General features: G+C 47.3%; 1 protein-coding gene across 1 annotated transcript in view; it reads right to left on the reverse strand.

The window, feature by feature from the left end:
• Positions 1 to 1,824: 1,824 nt before the first annotated feature.
• tenm1 (teneurin transmembrane protein 1) overlaps positions 1,825 to 14,519 on the reverse strand; it is a 138,442-nt gene continuing 125,747 nt past the window's right edge. The window contains exons 23-32 of the mRNA XM_076274926.1: positions 12,344 to 12,713; positions 11,215 to 11,728; positions 9,077 to 9,249; positions 8,217 to 8,476; positions 7,388 to 7,678; positions 6,598 to 6,988; positions 5,027 to 5,454; positions 3,654 to 4,446; positions 2,969 to 3,111; positions 1,825 to 2,610 (exon numbers count right to left, since the gene is read on the reverse strand). Coding sequence (XP_076131041.1) covers positions 1,825 to 2,610; positions 2,969 to 3,111; positions 3,654 to 4,446; positions 5,027 to 5,454; positions 6,598 to 6,988; positions 7,388 to 7,678; positions 8,217 to 8,476; positions 9,077 to 9,249; positions 11,215 to 11,728; positions 12,344 to 12,713 — 4,149 coding nt within the window. The remainder of the gene's footprint in view (positions 2,611 to 2,968; positions 3,112 to 3,653; positions 4,447 to 5,026; positions 5,455 to 6,597; positions 6,989 to 7,387; positions 7,679 to 8,216; positions 8,477 to 9,076; positions 9,250 to 11,214; positions 11,729 to 12,343; positions 12,714 to 14,519) is intronic.

The raw sequence follows: 14,519 nt of genomic DNA on the forward strand, positions 1-14,519 counted from the left end.
AGTACAAATATAAATTTCATCTCGGCCTTGTCTGAATAAGACACCCACCCAGGCCCAGACATAAGACCCATCCATGAGGTTGCGAGAGTATTTTATTTCGACTTGAGTGACCGCAGCCAGACGAGTCTCTCCTCATTCCCCTCCTACGAGATATCAGTGCAGTTGCCATTATTGAGGTTAAACAGAGGCTGTTGCCTAGACAAAGAGACAGTTTATGAGGAAAAGGACTGGAAGAGAGGAATACTGCAGAAATGTGGGGGATACTACTTGGCCAGGAAAACGAGGAAAAATGGAAGAAATGAAAACAATATTGAGGCTACGTAAACCTTTTCTTGTTCATTCGTTGCAGTAGCCTTCCATGAAGCCTAATGAACGTTAACTTGTACACACTGTTTGTAAATGTTACTTTAGTATTTGTTCCGTTTTAGATGTCGGACAGATAAGAGGAACATGCTTTTGCAAGGTACAGATGAGAGTTATTTTGACACAGCCGTTTCTGTAACTTTTCACTACACCTTCACGTTGTTTCGTCATGATGGAACATTACACACTGGTTTCCCACACATCAATTAAGGATAGGCCTAGACTAAAAGAACATTTCAATGAAAATCTACATTGATTTTTTTTTGTGAGTAAGATTAGGCTTAATCCATGAACAGGAAACTCACCGTGAGTGTTTCTTTTTGTTTTACTTCATCTATTTCTGTATAGCTGAAAAGTTGCTCATTTGAACCCCCAAAGCTGGCGCCCACCAAAGTAGTCTAGAGATGTTGACGTGTTAAAGGACGACATTTAGTATTTTTGAGTATTTTCTTTTTTTGAACTTCCAACTGTCCATGTTACAATAATATATCTACTGCTTCAGTATAAAATCCTATTTTATAACAACGAAATAACAATTTCATTTAGTTCACTCAGAAGTACTTAATGCCACATGCCATTGGCTTCTGCATGGTCTTCCCAAACAGAAGTGAAATACGAAATGTTGGCTGTAATAATATTTTCACACTCTTGATCGCTTTTAACGAGCTGAAAGGCACAGGTTCAACCCTAATTATGCTTTGTATCTTTAAGATGATATAAGCTCATATAAAAGTAGACTGTACATATTTCAGCAATTTCATTTTCAATCCAACAAATTAGCTCTATTCACAAGATTAACATATACAGTACAGTACAGCATCTGTGACAGCACTTGTTCTTGCTAAAGCACTTGCTATATACAATTCCCTGTGTCCCTAAAGTACAACCCCCACACATACACACATGTAAATATACACAATCATACACACACTAACACACACACTCTCTCTCACACTTTCTCTCACATACACACCTGCACACAATTTCTAATTTGGTACCACTGAATGCACGGAGGAGTCACTTAATCGGAGTAATATGGGGCCCAGATTACGCACCATTATAACCCTTCAAAGCCATTCAGATGTAAAACTCTCTTAAATAATGGACAGCATCTTCAAGAGTGGTGAAAAACAAACAAACAAACAAACAAACATACAATAAAGATACATTTCAACTGGGAATCACAGTCCTCAGAGAAGAAGAAAAAGCCACTTGGAAATCATACACGCCATTTAAAGTAACCCTAATTTTTTGGGCAAACTAAAAACAATTAAAAAACAGTATAGTACACTAGCGAAAATAAAATACCATCATATGTCACATTTAAAGGCAGTTATGTTTCAGTCTTAGTTTTAGAAAAAAGCCTTAGAGAAACGTTGTGATGTGTCAAAATGTAGTGTGTGTGTGCGTGTGTGTGTGTCTGCGTACGCACTGTAAGCAAGTGTGTCTTTGGTACCACTGTTACCTGCGGCTAGTGTCAGTGTGGCGCAGGAAGTGGATGTTGTGTGGGCTGTCGGCCAGTTCAGGGTGCTGATCGACGGGCAGCGCGTAGAGCCCATCGTAGCCGCTGACCTTTCCCTCGGACAGCAGCTCCCGGCGCTCGGCGTCCGTCCAGGCTCTCGAGCCGCCGTCCCCTTCCTGGACGCGCCGCTGTTCCTTGAGCCACGCTGCCTGCACCGCCCGCTGCCGGGCGCTCTCCAGGAGACGGGCGCGCTCCTCGTCCGGCGTGGCGCCGTAGCGCACGTTGAAGCCCAGCGCGGCTTGCTGCAGCTGGATGTCGGCGAAGCGGCGCGTGCGCCCCGCCAGCACTGCGCTCATCTGGGAGACGGACACGTTGACGCCGTTCTCGAGAACGCGGGCGCCGCCTTGTCCCGTCGACGACGTGCCAATCCCGCCGGCTCCCCCGACCACGCCCAGGTCGGCCTCCAGGGGCCCGGCCTTGGTGAAGTAGTGCGTGTCGCGGCCGTCCACGGTGAAGTGTACGCCGCTCAAGTGGACAGCGCCGTTGAGCACTGCCGCCATGCGCCGGCTGTCCTCGCTGGCCACGCCGATGATCTCCGTGGAGACCACTCCATCACGGACGGCAAACTTCACGCCCTTGCCGAAGATGGAGGAGAGGGCGGAGAAGCGGGGGCGGCGGCCCTGACGACCCTTCAGCCTGCCATTGGCCGGGCTCATGGGGAGGCGGTCCAGGGAGATGAAGTTACGCAGGTGTTTCTGCAGCTCACATTGAATACCCAAAACCACCTACGGAGAGAAAAAGTGTGTGTGTGTGTGTGTGTGTGTGTGTGTGTGTGTGTGTGTGTGTGTGTGTGATATGAATAGGGGCATTAAAAATAGCTTTGGTAATGAGGCATGCATGCACTATAAACTATAGCTGGTTTGCGGGATATGGATTGAGCCTAGTTTAAGGCTTAAATCTCACACAGTATATACAGTCATAGAATATCAAATTTGCCAACATGTGTCACATTAACTGTTTATTGTTATTGTTTATTGCTACTATGAAAGATTAAGTAGCTTTGGATAAAGTATCTGCTAAGTAATAATTTGACATAACATTTGCAGAGAGTAGCATTTTATGCTTGGCTGTGTCTCCACCCACCTTGCTGGGATCCCACTCCCTCGTCCTTCTCTGGGTTGTCATCATCTCGTATGTTTGTTCCATGCTGTCCACCTCTGGTTTAGGGAAACCAGGAACCACGTTGTGCAGCTGGAAGCCAAAGAGCTGCAGCCAGCTGCTCACATCTGCCAGGAAATGACATCACAAGAGTGAAGTAGTCAGGCATCAAAATATGATACAGTGAAAATGTTAGGACTAAAGGGCTGTTCACACCAAGAACGATAACTATAACCATAACTATAAACAAATACAACTATACCGATAACGACATGAATAACAATATCGTTGGGGATCACTTTCAGAGCGATTTTGAGAACGATTAAAAGCTAATAGCCAATCAGAACCCATCACATTTTAGCCATCACATTCATTTACACAAGGAGTGACTGCTTATCGTTGGTCAGTGTGGACGCTTTTATCGTTATGGTTATGGTTACAGTTATCGTTATAGTTATCGTTCTTGGTGTGAACGGCCCTCAAGCCTATATTACTCTAATATTATGTATAGGTGAATGTATCTGTTCATTACTTTTACCTGCAATTTACATAATCATTAAAGTAAAGTAAAGACAAATAGCTTCTAATCCAACATTTTTCATTATGTTAAGCAACAAACTTGGGGTTGACACAAAATACTCAGGGGTATTGAGGGAAACGGAAATCTGACCTGTGGTGAACCTGGTGACGTCCTGGAGCTTGCCCAGGGGGTAGTTATTGTTGAAGGCGTAGAGGTTAAAGGGTTTGGGCTCGATGCTCAGCTCCCTCCACAGCTGGTGGTTGGGTGTGGTCCAGCGTCCGGCCACCACGTCATAGTCGCGGTGTCCCAGGTGCACAAGGCGCGACAGCGAGTCGTACAGTCCACCCTGGAAGCCCAGCACCAGCGGGAAAGTGGGGTTGGAGTCGTGGTAGATGTCGCCATACGGCGTGTAGCGCACCTCCTTGATCACGCGGCCGCGGCTACTAAAAACTGCCAGCGGCGTGCCGGCGTTGTCGCACACCACGTAGAACTCCTCGCCACTGCTCATCTCCATGGCGATGAGGTGGCCCTGCAGGTCGTAGTAGAGCGAGGTGATCTGCGCACCCGTCAGATTGTAGAGGTGCGTGACACGTGTGGGCTCCATGAGGTCAGCGTAGAAGAACTGCAGCTGCTGACCGTCGCTGGTGCGCTGCGCCACGCGCCGCCCGAGTCCGTCGTAGCGGAAGGAGACGCTGCGCTGCGTGTCGCGGTCCAGAGCGCGTCTCAGCAGGCCGTTGGAGCCGTAGTCGAAGAGCACGGAGCCGCGCTGGCGCAGGAAGCCGTCTTCGTCCACGCGGTACTGGATCTCGCCCAGGCGCGTGATGCGGTCACGCAGGTCGTAACGCAGCGGCGTCAGGCGTGCGCTGTTGCCGTGGCTCAGAAGGTTGATGTTGCCGTTGAGGTCATAGCTGTAGCGCCACTGGGGCCGTTCGTTCACCGACACCTACGGTCAGGAGACAGACACCAACGTTTACTTAGATCTGACTGTCATCCTCTGTCAAGGAGGTTGTGTTGTCACTGTCAGCACAGTTTGTTTGCTTCATTGCCTGTGTGTAGGATAACACAAGAACTACCAGATTTTCAAATAAGTGAAAAAGAACCTGTTAAACTTTGGAGAGTATCTAAATCACTAGGAAGAAACAAATTAATCCACAAATTCAGTTTCACCTCAGCAAGTATCGCCATATAAGGGATGTGGCATCTGGCTTTGACTGAACTCTCAGAGCTCAGTCAGTTTTTTCCATGCATTTAAAATCACCTAACAAGAGCTTATGTAAAAGGGTGAATGGGAACATGTGCGTGTATGTCTGTGTGACACTGAGTGTATGTATTTCAGTGTGGGTATATTTACATACATATGTGTATGTATGGGAGTATATTGTAGGGATACAGGGAATTGTAAATGGACAATACTTCAGCTAGAAGACAGCAGACAGATAGTTTTCACAGATCAAGAGAGAGGGAAGAGAAAAAGAACAGAGAGAGGGGAACCGAGAGACAGTGGACAGTGTTGGATTCTTTACCGCCTGAAGCTGCCCGTCCGCGTCGTACTCGTAAGAGTAGCGTGTGATATTGCTGTCCACTCCGATGCGGATGTCGCACACGGTGACGCGGCCCATGCTGTCGTACTGGATGGTCATCCAGTAGGATATGGCCTTCAGAATCTCGTACTGCACCTCGATGACCAGTCCGTTGGCGTTGGAGATCTTGGTGTGCTTCATGGCGTGGGTGGTGATCACCTGGTTCAGGTCGTAGTTGATGACGCTGAACTTGCCGAACTGCTCGATGCGGCCGGACACGTCCACGTAGCGGTACAGGTCGATGGGCAGCGGCGTCTCGTTGATCATGGCCTGCATGCTGGTGACCCGGAAGTTGTTGTAGCTGTAGTCGAACCGAGCGTTCACCAGCCCCTCCTCACTGAATCTGAAAATCTGCCTTCCAACCAGTGGGCCTGCAGCAAAGAACAATACCACACTGTGTCATCAAAACAAATCTGTGTTAGCAAAACATCACCTTAATGTCATACCAATACTGCATAGACTTAACATAAAGTTTGTGCTAAGGAGAGTTACCTTTCTGTTTATGACAGATGGAGAGTTACTGTTTCTAACAGATAGAGAGACACCTGTCTGTATAAAGAATGGAGTTACCTGTCTATTTATAATGAAGAGAGAGAAACCTGACTGTTTATTCACTAGTTCGCCCGTCGGTATGATTGCTATGTTGAGCATATAAGCTAAGCGCGTGTTTGGCATGGTAGCTGGCCGTGGTCCTGGAATGCCTTAAGCGGAGATCGCGATAGAGCGATGGCCGATTGCACCCACTGTGTAAGGAGGATGAGTAACTGGGCTATCAGTGAAATGGAGGAGTAGGGGGAGGAGGAGGGATAATTTTGCGAGTGCCGCAGCGTGTGACGTATGGATAAGGAGTCCGGCTTAAATATCCTGGCGGCGGAAGACAGGTGAGTTAATTGCTGTCAATCATCCCTAAGGGCTCCTCCCGAACTTAATTTAGAAAACATCATTTATGAATAGAGAGATACCTGTGTGTGTATAAAGACTGAAGTTACCTGTCTGTTTTTAACAGATGGAGAGTTACCTGTCTGTTTATTATGACAAGAGAGATACCTGTGTGTGTATAAAGACTGGAGTTACCTGTCTGTTTATAATAAATACCAGTGTTTCCCATACATTGACTTATTTGTGGCGGCCCACCACAATATCAACATTGACCACCACAAAATTATTTTCTATGTTGTACTATTTAAATTGAATGAAATCCTTTCATTGTATAGCTATGTGCACCTTAGTGCAGTCTCTCCTTGTCTGACTGTCTCTCAACGAACCTGCATGCATGTTTAAAGAAAACATTAACAATTGTTGTTGGCATCATAACCACGCTGCACGCTGATTTGTACAAAACTGTTCCATTCAAGTTAACTCTGCAACCCCCCCCCCCCCCCCCATCTATCACCTACCATCCCCAAATATAATTCAATTCTGAATACAGAGACACCTGTGTGTATATAGACTGGAGTTACCTGTCTGTTTATAATGAATACAGAGACACCTGTGTGTATATAGACTGGAGTTACCTGTCTGTTTATAGCGGATGGAGCAGATGAAGCCGTCCTGCATCAGGTGGATTGTCTTTATGGCGCCGGCCGCCTCGTCATAGGTGAAGGTGACCAGCGTGGAGTCGTACAGCACCTCGGCCAGGTGGGACATGCGGTTGTACCTGTAGATCGTGCGTCGGCCTGTGCCCAGGTGAAGTGTCTGCAGGAGGCGGCCGTCATGGGCGTAGTCCTGGATGAGGGCGGAGGAGGGGGTGTCCGGCGGGGTGTAGGTGTTCCGGTAGTAGGCCACAGACAGTGTGGACTGAAGGCTGTGCCGCACCATGCTGGGCATGGTGACCGAGAGCAGGTAGTCTGTCTGGTCGTATTCAAACGTGTAGCGCCTCTGGCTGTGCAGTAGCAACATCACCGACTGGGAAACACACACACACACACACACACACACACACACACACACACACGCAAGAAACAAAGAGAGGGAGTGAGAGAAATGAACAAGCAATAGTAGAATTGGCTGTCAAATCTTGTACTGTAATGGAATGCCATGTGTAAAAAAATATAGGTACAAAGACATAGAAACCAAACTGGCCTATTTCACTATTTTCAAAAAGAATGTTATATGTAAGAATAATAATATTTGTCTTTGACACAAAAACGCAGAAGATAGAAATTTAAGACATATGTCTAAAACTTTTGTACAGTACTGTCTATGGTCCAAAGGACTATTGCATCAAAGGACTAATGTATGTTATGTTTACTGGATCAATGTATGTATGTGTAATGGATTAATGTAGATACGTTTGATGTTCACCTTCTCCAGGTAAGTGTAGCTCCAGCTCTTGCCGTTGGTCCAGGTTCTGGAGATGAGTTTTCCGCTGTCGTAGTCTCGTTTCTCAGTCCAGTTGCCCCGTTGTATGCTGCTGACCAGTCCAGCTGGAGAGTAGGACACGTTCACCTCGTTGTATTTGCTTGGGGACCAGAGCACGGGCCGACCCAGCTGGTCATACTGAACCCGGAGGGTAAACTTGCGGTGGTCGTCGTAAATCTTGCCAACACGCGTGGCTTGGTTGAAGTCGATGGACAACACGTTTCTGTTGTGAGCCTGATGTGGCATAAATAGATGCAATAGACACAAATGACATCAACAGATGCTGATAAGAAGCCATTACAGCAAAATGATCAAAATAAACTAGTGGAGTGGCATCTTGCAACAGCACTGACATGATTGTAGTTCTACATCAGGGCATTAGGGGGCAGCAAAGCCTTGGGGCAGGATGACATGACTCCTGAATTCTACCAAATGCTGTCTGCGTTGTTGTTGCCTGTTGAAACTTCAATCTTCACAGGCAGCAGAACATTATTCAATGACATACTACATGAAGTATATCTTAGCTTCCTCATAGAAGTGATGACAGCAACTAGGATACTTCCAGACTGAGTGAGGCCAATTTAATGGTTACTGTCATCACATTGCAAAAACGCCTTTTCTAAGCAGTGCAGTGCACCTCACTGTGCCTCCATGAGTCTGGCAATATTTCTAATTTGAAAAAAAGTTAGCTCGCAAGCTCTTCCCTGCTGCTTTGATGGATGCGCTATCAGGCACAGCCGGAAGATAAACACCAATGCGTTGCCGTAGTTACCCGCAGGCGGCGTTCGTAGGCCGTGTAGTTGCCCTTGGCCTGCTCGCGTCTCTGGCGCCACTCTATCAGGCTGTGGCTGTGCTCCCCGGGCAGTGTGATGTTACAGCGGCCGACGGTCGGGTGGACGATGCCTGCCGATGCCCCCGAGGCCGAGTCAGACGGAACGTGGGGTTCCGTGGTCAGAGTCACCTCCATCCCGCTGGAGAACGTCACCCAGAGAGAACCGTCGGAGCTGATGCGGTAGATATTCTGAGCGTGAGCTGCAAAAAGAGGTGGAAAATCTGCAAAATTAGATTACACTTCAGCCCATTTTTTGTAATTTTTTTTAATCAACAGAAAATTGTCAGAATATTAATTTTGTTTATATTAAGACTAATGTATTAGTCTGTTTTTTTTTCATGTGTCATGTAAATTTTTTTACCATTTACCATGATAACATAGTAATTAAGACCACTGGACAAAACAGAGGACTTTGTTTACCACAAAGGTTCAGGTGCTTTGTCTTACACACACACACACACACACACACACACACACACACACACACACACACACACACACACACACACCCTGACCATTCATCTCAGTTGATAAAGATAAAAGCTACAGATGTTACATTTCCCTAGCCTGGAAGCCCAAATTGACCCCGCCCACAACATTTGAGGTCTGGGTACGTCAGGGTTAGTTACATTTCAAACTTTTTCACTTTGCTTTTCACACACACTATGGGACACCATTATGTAAACATCATAAACAACTATGCTGTGTTTTATACTGTGAGGTTGTTGGGCAGCACAGATCACTTTTACTAACAGAGGGATTACAGTGTTCTTTCTTAACTTTATTGGGCACAAACAAACCTTGACGAAGCATGTATATGGTATTGGCCGCAGAGTAGTTGGTTGCAGTGATGAAGTTTTCGCCGCTTGATGTGTCAGCCTCCACCTTGACCGACTTCTCCATGTTACCATGGAAACTACTGACCTCACCCGTTGGCAAGGTGACATTGATGAGGTGGCCTTCACTGTTATACCTATCCAAGGACATAGACTCAGTTATGACAAACTCAGTGCAGAAATATCACACTTGATAGCCAGGCATCTCACTAAAGTAGAACAAAAGACAAAAAAACAAAAGACAAAAACAAAAATACAACACTAGTGATACCCACACTTGGCCTGCTTTAGTAATTTAGTAGTTTACTAATCATGAAAACACATCCTTTGTTTAGAGGCAGTCAGTCATAAAATTGGGTAGAGAAGTTTACTAACACTTAACTTGCCTAAATAGGTGAGCAGCTCCTACGCTAACTGTGGTGAGTTAAAAGGTCTGGTGTGCATTTTAAGAATTCAAAGAACTTTTATCTTACTCATATCCATCTAGAGATGATCTTAGCAGTAGCACTGTGAGGCTTTTGGAAAACCAGCTGCAGAACAGCAAGAGAGCTCCTCTTACGGCCTGTCAGGGCTCTCCATCCTGGGACCCTTTAGAAGGACTGTCCATCAATCTAGGAGGCGCTATTGTGTCTGAGCAGTTTGAAGTATTTAATTAAACAAATCTCAGTTTAGTTTGAATAAACAGCTGCACTTCTTCGGTTAAGAACTTCCTGCTTTTGACTCTTTTTGCCACCAGGGGGCAGGAGTGCCACATGTGAATGCCTGTGTCCCTGGAAAAAAAGGGAGTGGAGCTAGTCTTTGCTAAACCAACTGTGCCTGTGGTGAAGCTAGAGCTACAGCGGGAGTGAAAGGTGCTTTTGAGAGCGCCCAGCCGCAGCAAGGGTTGAAGCACGGATCAAACCCAAGGCAGACGCCTGACATTTTAGGCCAGTTCAGAACCGCAGGCTTATGGCCACGACGGACAGCTTTCAAGCATCCACTCTCAAGCATCCACTCTCTGCCAGTACACACACACACACACAGAGAGAAACACACATACATACAAACACACACACACAAACACACACACACACACACACACACGCCCCCCACAACCTTGAGCTCACACACACATGGGACACAGAACCAATTGATATATTGATTTGCACCCACAGGACATTCAACAGTGAGTTATTTCATTCAATTTACCACCAATAAAAACCAGAAGGGGAAGAGAGTGTAGTGAACTGTTGACTGACATGCTCACACGCTCATAGAATCAGGCATTTTAGCTCAGCCAGCATGCTCTAGTAACAGTAAAGACATTATGAAAGAAACCTTTCTTAACAACGATTACAAGTCACTACATGTGGAGTGTAGACATATATTATATATATATATATTTATTTTTCTAAATGGACTGTTTTAAAAAATATTTGATAATTGTGAGCTAAGGTGAGTGTGAATCAGATGTACTTGTAATTACATAAGAGCGCATTTAGCCACTTAAAGCACATCACTCAGACAAAGACTCGGACAAGGTGACACGGATGAAGAAGAATCTGCTTCAAAGAAAGAAAGAAAGAGAGAGAGGAAGAGAAGGAGAGGAGGAAGGACAGGAGGACAGGCGATGGTGTGAAGAGAGAGCGAAACCAAGCGGATACACTCAAGAGGAGGCTGAGAGAGGACATGACAGAAACACACACACACACACACAGTGGGGCAGATAACGCACTCCACTCGGACCTGTCAATCACACGGAGACACGCTGACCCCTCGCCAAGATGCTGACACTAACATGAATGGAGCAGAAGGCAACAAGGCAGGAGGAATGAATGGAGGAGTTTAAGAGCGAGGAGAGGGAGGAGAGAGACAATAACAAAGAGCTGACAAAACAGAGATGCAATAAGCCAGAGAGAAAGAGAGAGAGAGAGAAAAAAGAGAGTGGCCGTGGGAGAGAGATACAGAGAAAGAAAGTGGAAGTCAAAGAGAGAGGGGAAAAAGAGGAGAGGAAGAGAGGACAGCCTCAATAAGTGAGAAAAAGAAAGAGCTAGAAAGAGAGGGGGTGGGAGAGAAAGAGATGGCTCAGGTGAAGAAAAGCGAAGAGCCAGCCAATCACTTACTCGTACACCGTTGTCCAGGCATTCTCGTTGCTCACGGTGGCGAGGAGGCCGGTGTTGCCGTAGTAACTGATCTGGGCCAGGTCGTGGGCCAGCGCCGAGACGCGCTTGAGTGTGGAGCCCGTGCTGCTGAGCGTCAGCCAGTACACCTGCCCGCCGGGCACCAGCAGCCAGAGGGGGACGCCGTTAGCATCGCGCCGCACGTGCACCGCGCCCCCGTCGCTGGACGCCACCGCCGCCAGGTGGCCCTCGGGCGTGTAGGTGAAGTTGTACAGGTAGTCGCCGGTGATCAGGCTGCGCGTGTGCAGGTGCGTGCCGTTGGCGCTGAACAGGTAGAGCTCCTGGTCCACCACCGAGCTGATCTCGTACTGCCGCTGCCGGTTGAGGCGCGGCCGGTTGCTGGAGACGGCGCGGATGCGCACGTTGCCCAGGTCGGCGATGTAGAGCGTGCCGTTGGGGGAGACGGCCAGGGCGGACGGCGACTTCAGCTTGGCGTCACGGGCGTAGCCGCCATCACCTAGAAATATCACAGAGGAGACGACAACATGAAATAAATCAACAAAGCATTTTTTATTCGCATTTATTTTGGTCAGTCTAGGGGTAAAGCGGGGAAAGGGGTAAAGCTACAACTGTCTACAACTGACAATTTAGACTAGTCCTAGTCTAAATGAGAACTTAAATAAAGATCTCCGCTGCAAAATAACTCTCAGTCTAGGACACAGCTTTAATCCATAACCGGGAAACTGGCTCTTAGAGTTTCCTGCTTCCCTGGATCTTTGTGTTCTTGGAAAGGGGATTTAGGTATTTAAATAGCTCATGATTTATTATTTTGGGACACTGGGGTATTGGCAGTCGCACTGCAGCTCATATTCTGCACAAACAATGACAAAGGGGAGTGTTAGGGTGGGCCACACACAGGTGCAGGTTAACATGGGCCATGTGGTCTACGTCATACACCATAAAGCGTAGATTTACTCCTAATGGCTAATGTGGAAAACAATTATGAGCTTCGTGGTCAATGTGCAGCCTGTGGATATAGTATATGTGAGGGCATCACAGATAGAAAAAAAAAACTCATTATGGGTGTTATGGGACAACCGGGGATTGTGTGAGCACGCCCAGCATGACTCACCAGAGAAACAGTCACAGCTGGGGTCAATCTTGCAGTCGCACTCGCTGGGCGTGCCGGCGATGATGGAAATCTCGCCGTTGGTGGTGACCTGCTGCACGCGGCTGGTCTTCCGCTCGTCCGTCTCGGCGATGAACAGGGTCCCCTGGTGCGACACGGCGATTGCCTTGGCGCCCTCCAGAGCCGAGTGGACGGCCGCCTTGCTCACCAGCAGCAGGTGGTCGACGCCCGGGACCTGGCAGTGGATGGGTCGCCCGGCAACCACCCTCACCTGGTTGGACTCGGTCACCTGCAGGACAATGTTGTTGTCGAGGATGTAGAGGGAGTTGTCCAGCGGGCTGACGGACAGATCCGTGGGCCACTCGAGTCGCACCTATGAGATAGATGGCACACAAGTTAGTAGTGTATAGAAGCATTATATTTACATAGCAGATACGTTTTGTCAGAGCTTTCACAGCCTACAATGTCTCAGTATAGAATGAATACTCCATTCAAAGTTATAGTAGCGCAAATGTCGAATAGCCTTTTACACTCTGTTGTTTATGACTACAGAAAGACTAAACCTATCAAGGACTGTTTGCTTTCCTGCATGTAAATCTTTAAACTCCTTCTAGTGTCATCTGACTTACAGAGATAGTATACAGCTCATGTCAATTGCACGTTCCAAAAAATCGATTTGCTTTTTTCAATTTGTTGAGTGCTCTCGTGTGTACTTAAGTTCTATCCCTTTGAAGTGGACCAGACATCCTTCTCTCCTCCGCCATTAGCTGCCTGCCTTCCTTGGTGGGGTAGGTGCTAACAACAGTCTGCCGTAACAGGCAGCAAGCCTGGGTCCGGTCTGGCTCAAAAGTGTCTCTTCCTCTGGCTTCTTCCAGGTTAAGTTTGGCAGGTCTGCCTTTAAATGGAGCTTGGCTGGATTTGGCTGGGGCTTGGCTGAGGCGTGGGGTTGGCTGAGTGGCTGCCAGTAATGGACTGGGTGGGGGGGATGAGAGCTGGCTGGGACGGGCTTTGGCTGTCTTAGTGTGAGTGTCTCATTATGGGAGCTTGGCGCAGAGCCCGGCTCTGTAATCACCCTGCTCTTTAACTAGATCTGTGAAAATTCACTTGTCCACATCTTTTTGGGCGGCCGGCTGGCCGAATGATTCAAACTGCTGGAGGAGAAAACGAGATTCCATCTTCTTAAAGCCACCGGCTGATGGATAAACAGCTCCTTTGTCTGAATGTGTGTGTGAGAGATGCCAATCGAAAAATAACGCAACACCTCTGATGGCTAATTCTACTTAGCCTTCCATACCAAACAGCTGTGTTCTAAAAGCCATGAAAGAAAGCGGAGAATTGATGAGAAAGAAATCATTCTTGTTGCTGAGCTTGAGTACAAGAAAAGCGAAATAGGAGCGATGGATAGATAGATAGATAGGGATTTAAAGGGAGTGATAGAGAGTGATGAAGAGAGAGAGAGAGAGATTCAAAGTGATTTTGCAAAAAGATGACAGAGTACGACAGTATAGTACAGTACTTATCTTTGCACAACATCACTTATCAATAACCTACTCAAAATAAAAGCCCCCCCCCCTCTCTCTCACACACACACACACACACACACACAGACACACACACACACACACACACACACACACACACACACACACAGTCATACTGTACACACACCCCAACTATCTTGCATTGCCAAACCAGTCAGTGCTAAGACTGCACATGCTATCTCAGAGGTTGCCTGGGCTGTTAACCTTAGAGAGCTGTGTGTATTTTTTCACCTCGATGTCTTGAATTCAGCCCCCTGTTAGACGTGAATGCCCCGTCAGAGCCCCAGCGCAAGATTGATCACAGCTTCATCCCCTCCTCTAAGCCACTGGTCGAGGCAGCCTCCTGTTGTGCTTTGAATGACTTTTGGGAGAGGTACAGGGAGAGAGCCGCTTGGCTCTGGCTAAATAGCTCTCGCTTCGCCATCTCTCTGCACCGCAGGAAATCCCAGCACACAGCCCGGCCTTGAGATGGGAGAGACAGGTAGTCACTGCCAGGTGCGGAGGCCACATGAAAAAACCCCTCTGTGCTGCTTGTGACATCTTTGTGTGTGTGTATGTACTGTGTGTGTGTGTGTGTGTGTGTGTGAGAGAGAGAATGCGGTAATTTATATGTCAGCCTATGCGTGTGTATGTGTATG

The sequence above is a fragment of the Alosa pseudoharengus genome, unplaced genomic scaffold (assembly GCF_046254945.1).
Source record: "Alosa pseudoharengus isolate Yale_2024_CS ecotype anadromous, Long Island Sound unplaced genomic scaffold, YU_APseudo_1.1 YU_APseudo_1.1_scf_8, whole genome shotgun sequence".
NCBI classification, from domain to species: Eukaryota; Metazoa; Chordata; class Actinopteri; order Clupeiformes; family Clupeidae; genus Alosa; species Alosa pseudoharengus.